The sequence below is a fragment of the Neltuma alba genome, unplaced genomic scaffold (assembly GCF_004799145.2).
Source record: "Neltuma alba isolate B1F8T4 unplaced genomic scaffold, ASM479914v2 tig00012920_pilon, whole genome shotgun sequence".
Lineage (NCBI taxonomy): Eukaryota > Viridiplantae > Streptophyta > Magnoliopsida > Fabales > Fabaceae > Neltuma > Neltuma alba.
The window spans coordinates 4,412-14,400 of NW_021637287.1; the positions used below are offsets into that span (position 1 = coordinate 4,412).

Below are 9,989 nucleotides of genomic sequence, written 5' to 3' on the forward strand. Positions count from 1 at the left end.
GATTTTTTTCTTTTCTTTTTTTATTTTTAAATTGCGCCATTAGATGCAAAGGAGAAGCTAGAAATAAACCGTTGACGTACCCCATTGTAAGGGGGTTCGCAAGAAGTTTCCACAGGCTCGAAGGTTAACAATAATAGTCTGATACCAACAAGAGTTGGTCTAATTAGTAAGAAGTCGGCTCATAACTCATAAGGTCGTGAGTTCGAATCCCGCTGCTGATGTAAAGACCTTGTTGGTGGGCGATCTGTAAGTACCTTTGTAAGTGTTTTCTGAATCTGGAGGTATGCCTTGGCCCTGGTGAGTCCCGGGACTCAACTCACCTAAACTTTTTGTTACAAAAAAAAACAATAATAGTCTGATGGCTCAAGAAATAAATGAACACCTAAGTCTGATAGCATAGTAGATATTGCAAACTCAAGAACTTCTAAAAATTTGTTGGCAAAAAAAAGAAATCTAAAAATTTACCATATGTAATTTTTTTTCACCAGAAATTTACTATATGTAGCTGCCCCACAAAAGTTTGTCCTTTCTATAAAAGCATATAGAAGAACTGTACCATGCAGAAATTTTTTTTGGTGACACGGGCTTCTAAACTGTACTTGGGCACCCGACCCAAATCCGATACGAGGACATAATAGTCATTTAAGGAAATTTGAAGAATGAAGTCATGATCTTGCAAGATAAATAAAAAATTGAAAATAAAATTGCCCTTAACAAGCCCTAATTTTGGTTCCCGCTGAGAAGATATAATTTCGAGTGGAGGTGAAGCTTCGATCTTGGCCAGTCTGGTGGAGGTTCGGAAATCATAATGGCAAAGCGAGAGCTTTCCAGCACACTCAAGAACTTGAAGGTAAGAAACTAGGAATTAAACGCGCTCCTTTTGGCTTTTCATGTATAATTGTTCAAATTAGATTCTGATGAGATTTATTTCTTCGGCTTCTCCTGATTATTTTTCGGTTCAAGATTTCATATTTGCATTCTTTTTTTGACTTGTTACTGGGATAATATTTCTGTTTCGACAGTTCATGCAAAGGGCAGCTCTGAGAGATGATAAGTTCAAGAAAGAGGATGAAGTGAAACCTGATGGAAATATTTTTGAAACTGCTACAATAAGTAGAAAATGGTAATTTTCATTTCTTTCATCCTTCCAAATGCTAATTTGAACTTCAGTCTTGCAAAAAACGTGTTGATTGTGCTGACATGGTATCAAAATTTTCTGATACAATTTTCACCTCTTTAATTAGCGTAATGGGTATTGGATTGATGGTCAGCTGGGGCTTTGTTGTATATACATCAAATTAGGGCCCCTTATTTCTCATTAGGTTTTCACGTGTCTTAAATCTGCTTTTCTTCTTAACAATAAATATCAGTCTTGTCGAGAGATCCAGCCATTACTTCTGATCATACGAACCAAAACAATCCAAACTGATCAAGGGTTGGCAGAGTGAATATAATAGGTTTTACAAATTACTGAACTGATTCTAGTCTTCTGTTGCTAAGTCGTCCAAGTCTTATCTATCGGGTGTCTACCATTGGCTAATTTTTCTCTGTTTTTCTATTACCAACTGTGGGACATCTGTTTTACCTTATATCTTATCATCTTTGGCAAATGAGTGACTTTGAAAATTCTTTGTGAAATTTGAGATCCTGTTATCACTAGTGAAATATGCTGTGGCATTTTACCTATACCTCGTTTCAAAGAGCAAACGATATAAGCACTGTGTATGCCGAGTTTAATTTTGCAACTCGATTACATAATTGCCTCTGATCTGATGCTAGGTTATGCATATTCCCTTATCCTGTTTTAGTTTTTAGCTTATTAACTGGACATTTCTCTCTAAAAATATATGCAGTATCGTCATAATGGAAGGCGATCCCCATCCAGGAGCAATTAAAGGTCGGATGTCATTTCAGAGTTTTAATCCACGTATTGATGTGAGTCGGAAGATCAAGATTGTGAAGCTCCCCTGTTTAACTTTGTGTCTTTTTCGTCTATTTCATTTTCTAATAGCGAATTCTTGCCTTTAGAGATTGAATGAACGAGAACCAAGGCTCCATCAGCCAGCAGCTGAAGCATCTATTTCTAGGAATCATAGTGTAAATATTTCTACCAGGTTGGTTCTCGTTTCCAATAATTCTGGGTGAATATATGATCTTTTATCGTATTTAACTTGCGTTGGTGTGCTTTACCCCATGCCTGGGGGAAATTAGGGGCAAATGGTTCTCCACCAGTGGTTTTGATTTCATTCCGAAATCCGGATAATCATTACATCTCTAGATTTTGACTCTGGTAAACTGACAAATGTTTTCACGTTTGATTCAGAGAGAATGGAGCTCCGGTAGATGGTCCAGGTTGTGCAAACCCGACTATTAATGAGGTTAACGCCGACCTCAAAAGAAAACAGCCTGAAGACATGTCTGAGGCACAATGTCCAAATAAGTCACCCAAGAATGATAAAAGCGATCGTCATACGTCGCCAAAAAACAGTTTGGGGTCTTTCAAAAAACCAAAGGGAGATAAGTTGGACTGGAATGTTCTTAGACCACCCAAATGTTAACCAAAATAAGATGAGTTCATTGTTAAGGCAGTGTAATCATGCTTAATTGAGTTCTCTATTGTTTGTGTTATTGGATTTTGTATATCCAAAAGTTATTTTCTGAGTGTAATTCAATCGAGCAGCTTGTTATAGTTGCAAGTGCTGCCTTTTACAGTTTTACATGTGATGTGTTTAGGACCGGTATGGATGAGATACTGGTAGACCTTATGGCGTGTTTGTTATTCTTTTTCGTCATTATAATCGGGGGGTATTGGCCCTTTTAACATTTGCTGTCTTCTGGGTAGCGGGATGGGTGGTTTTGGTCTATTAATTATTGTACCAAGTAGCAGAGCGACCAGATGCTCGAGAGACGGTAGACACGAAGAAATATGTAACATAATGCTACATTGTTACGTACAAACAAGGCTATTTTTATAGAGTTCGTCTTGTGATGATGAAGCGTTTCAATGATATAAGTATAACTCTTTACATTGGAGGTCTTCCAGCGGGAAAGTTAACGACAGATGTATGTTTTCTAAGCTTCCCGAGAAATCGTTACATATCAAGAGAATGCCATGCTACACTAGCTAGGAAACACTAAAACACCATCTAGTATCTACTCCATGCTCCAATGGACGAGGTGAAAAACAGGTCAAGAGCGCACTACGATGCTCTCTCGTGATTGTCTAAGCAGGTTTCCAGATAGAAGAGCATGAATGATACGCCCTTTCCATCCCTGCAAAACCCACCTGCTATCCTTATCCAGCGCAAAGTCCTTGTGATATTCGGTCCTCACCATTTCTTGAGCTTTACTAACGAGTTGCGCGTTAATGCGGAGTTGCTTGAATCCAGCTCTACGATTCCTAACCTGCCACTGCTTGTAAGTCTCTGGCCTCTCAACCCTTTCTGTCCCCTCGCACGCTATAACATTCATGGCGTCCCTTCCAAAGATCCCCTTCTCAAACCACAACCTCTCTGCATCTTCCCGGGGCACATTGGCTTCAAACATGTCAAACAAAGATGAGAAGTGGAACAATGCCTCCCTGAACCGAGTGACAAAAAATGGGGCATTGAAGGTGCCATTGACAACGCCATGTATGAAAATATTTGGATTGATCTTCCTTATCAGCTTCAAGACAGCATCCCTTGGACTGTTCACAGACACAGTTTCATCAGGCAGGTTCTTCAATCTGTATAAACAGTTAACCACAGTTATTTCGGTTCTGTCGATCTTCAGATCCTCCAGTCGGATGGTTTCCCAATTCTGTGCCAAGCAGTTGTATTCGAAAGGGACGTTGAACCTCCTGCAGTAGTTTGCTAACCTTCGTCCTGTCTCCTCAATCCTCTCTGCAGGCCGAAACCCTGATTGAGGAAACTCAATTCCTGTGATACGAAGCTTGGGAGGACTACCTTGTCTTTCTGAAAGACGCTGGATAAGGCAGGGCCATTGAAAACCATAGCAAATGCCAAAATCAATAATGTGAAGGTTATTTTCACCCTCTACCAGCTGCAGAATTGTTCTGTTGGCCAAGAAATTTGAGATCCTGAGGAAAGGAGACGCTGTGATGTATAGTTTGTAAGCTTTTAACATCTCAGCAGCAGTTGCTTCGTTGCCATTGAGGGGGTTATATGATGGTGTCCCAGCAGCCAAACGGGTCTCAAGACCATTGGCAAAGTAATGAGCCAACCGTTCGAGCCCATCGCCAAAAGGGGAACAATGCTGCCTGATCTGCTTGAGAAGTTCATTGGCATTCCTTTGGTCAAAGCTTGCAACAGCTTGGGCACATTGGGTTAGTAGAGTCCACAAATCTACTGCTGACCCCTTGTTAGACCCTTTCTTTGAACGCGTTGCCTTCCCGCTTGATCCTCCAGAGTCAACATTTAGATGGAGTGCACCATTTTGAGATGGTTGTGGGCCACATAACTCGGATTGACTAGTTCTGAGATTACAGAGAAGCACTTCATCAAACATTTCCGTTGGCTCTGAATCATTTGAACTGACAGCAGAAACTTTGCTGCCTCTGCTCCCTTCGTTTATAGAATCGCTCATCCGATGGGTTCTCTTTTCCCTTCTTCCTCTGGATCCTGAGTTGCGCATGGAACCCCCAAGATTCAGCTGCAGATTGCTCCGATCAAGGGTGACTCCAAATAGATCGGGAGGCAGATCTGAAATATCGAGGATGTTTTCTGGGGAATTGACAACACCGTTCACCCATTCGGAGTCAGATGTATTATCAGTGGTATAGCTGCTGCTGCTCTCGAAACTATGGGTAGGAAGGAAGTTTTGATCATCCGGGCTATCAGTGTTTTCACCATGGAAGCAATCAGAGAGTTGACGAGGAGAAGAGGGGTAACTACGACCGAGGGCATCGTAGAAAGATTTTTCAGCAGCCCGGAGTGCTAAGCAATCTTGCAACATGCAAGGCTTGCGCTCCAGGTCATCTTCTTCATCCAAGAGGATTTCACTTATGAATCTGAGAGCCGGATTGGAGTATTTGTTACTGTCCGCCGATTCTTCATTCGTGCTCGTGCTAGAAGATTGGCCCGACTCACTATGAAACTCTGAATTGGTTGGAAAGGACGAAACGTCCGATTTATCATCATGGGTGAACCCGTTTATAGGGTTCTGGTTTGGAAGTTCTGAAATATGACCATTGTCGAATCTAAATCCATTCAGGTTACCAGGAAAGTTCTCCAGAAGAGTATCCATAGATGCCAGTTGAACCAGAACCGGACCAACAAGTTTGACTTTTAATAATCAAGACTGAAAATTGTGTATAAAGAAGAATGAATATTAAATTTGAAACTCGAAACCTAATCAGCCAAGGGAACCAAAGATTCACCGAGACAGAGCAGATGAAAAAATATACACGGAACTAGCAGAGGAATCAAATTTGCGATAAGAGGTGAAGGTGAGAAAACTAAATACCGAGACTAATCAATTAGGAGAGATGAATCAAAAGGAAACGAAGGGAGAAGAATAATCAGGAAAGGAAAATGAAGGAGTGAGGGATAAAATAGAGGAAATAATGGAAACAATACCTAGAAGATAAGGTGGGAGAGTGAGGAGTAACCAGCGGATTGTCTTCGACGCGGAGATGTGATTCTTTTAAAACCAAGGAAAAGAGTCATCTTTGGGGCAAAGAACTTTCTAGGAAGATGCTTAGCCAAAGAAAAGACAAAGACAGCCGCCATGTTATTATGGGCTATGAAACGAATTTTACTAATTACTCGCAATTTTTGTGTACGTGATTACCGGATTACGTAGTATTTATAAACGCTCCATAGGATAGCCGGGGCGCGACTGGAGCATTAATCATATCATCTTGTCCAATGAACACGAGTCACGAGCAGGCCTGGCTGTCGTCACGGTCCACTCCCACAAGAGTTTACCAGGCAATATTAGCTCTTTGCCAAATTTATCTTTTCGTAGTCGGTTAATTTTAACCAACTCCTCACCTCTTGAATTCTTTGATACGTATGTGATTTCTCTCAGTATAAGGTTTTTTTTCATTTAATATTTTTTAATAAAAATTAATATTTGAAAAATTCTAACAAATTGACTCACATGTTAGACCACAAAACTCTTGTAAAAAGATCAGATAACTTACAATAGCTGAGGGAATATAATTTAGAAATGAGGTCAATGAGGAGGTGTGATAGTCAAAGATCGCACGTGTTGAGACTGGAGAGGGAAGGAAAACTTCATCACCAAGGCAGTGGCCGTGTCCCGTATTCTATTCATTTAATTTTTTTTTTTAATCCTCGTCCTAGTGTGAACGCATCGCCATCATAAGTGAACAAATAATGATTCCCTTTTGCCTGGGATATTCCAGTCCTGAGTGGGAGAACTTATTATTCACGCGTAAATAAGAGTCATCTTTGATTTTTTTTTTTTTTTCTTTTTGTGAAATAAATCAGAACTCAAAATTTTGCATTTACAAATTGCAAGCCATGAACCTAAAATTTGAGATTTTTGGGGAAAAAAATAATGAAGAGGAAGCTGTCTGTTAGCTCCGATTTTAAATATAAAATGGTTTTAATCCAGGATGGTTATAAAGGGCTGTTAAGAAAAATATGACCACTTTTCTTAATTTTGATGAGATAGTTATTTGTTTTTAATATACTGAAGTGGGTATGCGCAACAATGATCCCGGAAGAAGTGTCATATATTATAAATCAACAACACGTATGCTATTACACAAAAGAAGTAATTAAGAACACAAACAAAGTTGCACTAAGCCCAACACAAGAGGACATATATGTATGGTAGTAATAGTAGCAGTGGTATTGAGTTAACATAAACACTAATAATAGAGGAGAGGAGCAGTGAGCCCAACGCCGTCTGCGTAAGAAAAAAGCCTGATCTTAGAACTGTCCTTAAGCTAATAAAGAGAAATACACGTACGTAGTGGTTAAGGATTTCGCCAATCTAAGGATGCCTCCCCTCGTGATGCAGTCACGTTCCCTTTCATCCCTCTGCAAGTAAGTGTTCATATAGCAATGCATTTGAAAGAAGGAGCCATCTGTCCATTTATCAGTAAATAACAAATACAATCATTTTTATTCGTTTTTTTCTCTTATTTCAAACTTACTGACGCGGTAACGCGTTGTGTGTTTATAAGAATAAATAATACTCCTCCGGTCCTAATTATAAGACCCAATTGACTTATTTGAGGAGATTAAGGAAGTAAGTTAAGTTGGTTATTTATAATAAATAAGTGTTGTTATTCCTAAAATATCCTTGCTAATTAAGTATATTGGCTAAAACTATCATTATTAGAAGGATTATCTTGGAAAAAAATGCATAAATATAAGAGAGAAAATGGATTGGGTCTTATAATTAGGACCAAATAAAAAGTCAAATTGGGTCTTATAATAAGGACCGGAGGAGTATAATATAATAATAGATATGTATATATGAGGCCATTGTCACGCGTGGAGGGGAAGAACGAGGACAAAGAGGGACCGTAAGAAGATGCGGTAGAGCAAAACTCTGCGTGTTCTCAAGCCTGAACCCCCCACGCCAAAAAAAAAAAAGAGTTGTCTTTTCTTGCAACAAGACAAATAACCTATATTTTCCCTCCTTTTGGGGGGTGCCCTCTCCTACTCAGCGCCAGAGTTCATCCATAATTTCATGACTAAAAACTCGAGGGCCCAAAATTATTGAGAATGTAACTCATCAATTTCCACATTATTTTTTTAACTTTCTAAATTCCAAAGTCATTTATCAAGTATTTACAGTCAAGTAATTTTAACGCATCGCTTTTAACAAATAACATGTTAAATGGGTCATGCCAATACTCTCTGTTAAAATTTAAACTCTGCAAACGAGTGCCCACTCATGTTTAAATGAGGTTTTGGATTTGAATCTAATGTTGATATGTTTGTGTGTGTTTAATGATATTAAGTGAAAAAATAATTTTCCAAATTTATTCTCATAGGAAGATTATTATGTTTGAATTCAAATAAAAATTAGCAAATTCATAATATAAGAGTTGTTCATGGATCCGTAACAATGTAAGAGAATAATAAAGCATAATTATTTTTAGAGCCCAAGGCTGGGGTTTAAAAATTAAATGGCCTAGGTCGGGCCACAGCCGAATGAGTCCACTGCGAAAAGTCAGCCAGCACTGTCAAAACAAAAACAAAATCGAAATTGGAAATTGGAAAGATAAAATAAAGACATAGCGACGAAATTTGGTCTTCTATTTTATTATTATTATAGTGACGATTCATACCAACTTGACATGTTGCAGGCCCTCTAGATGTTTCATTTATCCATGAATGTGAACAGGAAAATTTTCAAACAACAGAAAATAACATGCGGGATGAATATAGAGACAGGGCCATGTGCTTAATTATGTGGACTGTGAACCTGCCCACTGTCCGAAACAAATAAAAAAATAAAGCTGATCACTTCTCTCGGATTGGTGGGGACTGAGGGCGAAGCGGAACATGTCTCCTTAGTTTGTATGAAGGGTTACGCCTCCCAACAGAAAACATCATTAGTCCTGCAGTAATTTGTTTTCTTTCCCTTCAAACACTGCCCAACACAGTTTGAAGGCGAACCGTTAAGATCACAGAATGCAGTACTTAGTGTGCTCCAACACGCTGCATGAGGACCAGACTTTTTTTCCCCGGAAGCTGAGTACTGTTTGTGAACAGTGAAGTGAAGGCGAGAGAATAAATGAGGGAATGGCAGGGGGAAACGAGGAAAAGAGACGGTGGAGATGGCGGCCGGGGAATGGGAGGGGGGCCCACAACCGAAAGATGGGAACCAGCTTCCTGATGCGAACACATCACATCATATGGTTGGTTCTCCATTTACGCGCCCCAATCACTCCTCAGCCTCGGGAAACGCAACTTGATCCCTGCCTCTTTTGACCCTCTGCCTATTTGACTACCCCCACCCCCCCAAAAAAAAAACCCAGCTTCTTTATGTTTCAATCGCGTCAACTACACTGGACTCGATCATATATTTGATATGAAAAGCTAGATGTAAATGCGGTATCCATACTTGGCCAAAAAAAAAACGGTGGTATCCATACATTTTACAAGAATAGTAAACAGTTAATACTTTAATAATTGCTGGTCAAAATTTTTTTTTTAATAATTAAAACCGCAAAATAGTTATCAAATTGAGTACGTGAACCGATGGTTAGCTTGAAAATATCTCCAAATTCACAATCCAGGTTTTGCCTCTGTTTAGCTCTGACAATTAGCTATCGAGGAGACGATGGATTATTCAATTGTATCTCCCGTGTTGATTTCCTTATGAAAGGAATTAATCAAGAAGAGAAGGATTTTGTAGCAGTTGCAATAGATAATGATTTAGACGCAAAGGAATTATTAATTGCGGGGTGTTAAGTGACTTGCATCGTCATCAACGAGAATGGTTCTCAATGTGTCGTCAAACACTATAATGGATGAATGAATCTGTAATGGACAGGAGGAAAGCGACAAGATTGAATAAAAAGAGGCATAAAGGGGGAATAAATACAAGAATCATACAAGGATCAAAGTAGAAAAGTTGATCAGCGCCACCCGGGGGACTCCCCATGGCCGTCCCAAGAAATCCCGCCAACAACTAGCCACCCACCCACCCTATCGTGCTTTTCCTTTATCCTCTTCACTTTAGTCTTTCGCTTCTCCACTAGCGCATAATTAATACTCGTATATCAATTTAGCTCTCTGATTTTCCAAGTAATCGTCCTCCCCAAACGCTACACTTTTGTTTCCGCCCCACTTCCTTCCCTCCTTTCTTCGAAGCAACCCGCAATATATACATATAACAACATTGCTTCTGGTCTGATTGATGATCTAATGGTACGTGTCAGTCAGAGAGCAGAGACCTCAGAGACGATTTCACATGCTCTCCGATTTGCTTTACGCTCCAAAGTCTCCATCTCACAGGAAAGTCACCACTCACCACCAAAAGGCGTTCCCCCC

General features: G+C 39.6%; 2 protein-coding genes across 2 annotated transcripts; one reads left to right on the forward strand and one right to left on the reverse strand.

The window, feature by feature from the left end:
- Positions 1 to 725: 725 nt before the first annotated feature.
- LOC114732621 (uncharacterized) lies at positions 726 to 2,717 on the forward strand. Its single transcript, XM_028919937.1, has 5 exons — positions 726 to 850; positions 1,023 to 1,123; positions 1,854 to 1,935; positions 2,029 to 2,114; positions 2,324 to 2,717. Exons 1-5 carry the CDS (start codon positions 809 to 811, stop codon positions 2,556 to 2,558), a joined length of 546 nt encoding a protein of 181 aa, XP_028775770.1. The 5' UTR covers positions 726 to 808; the 3' UTR covers positions 2,559 to 2,717.
- A 266-nt stretch (positions 2,718 to 2,983) lies between these two features.
- LOC114732615 (scarecrow-like protein 11) lies at positions 2,984 to 5,573 on the reverse strand. The gene has a single exon (XM_028919926.1). It carries the CDS (start codon positions 5,245 to 5,247, stop codon positions 3,190 to 3,192), a length of 2,058 nt encoding a protein of 685 aa, XP_028775759.1. The 5' UTR covers positions 5,248 to 5,573; the 3' UTR covers positions 2,984 to 3,189.
- Positions 5,574 to 9,989: the final 4,416 nt, after the last annotated feature.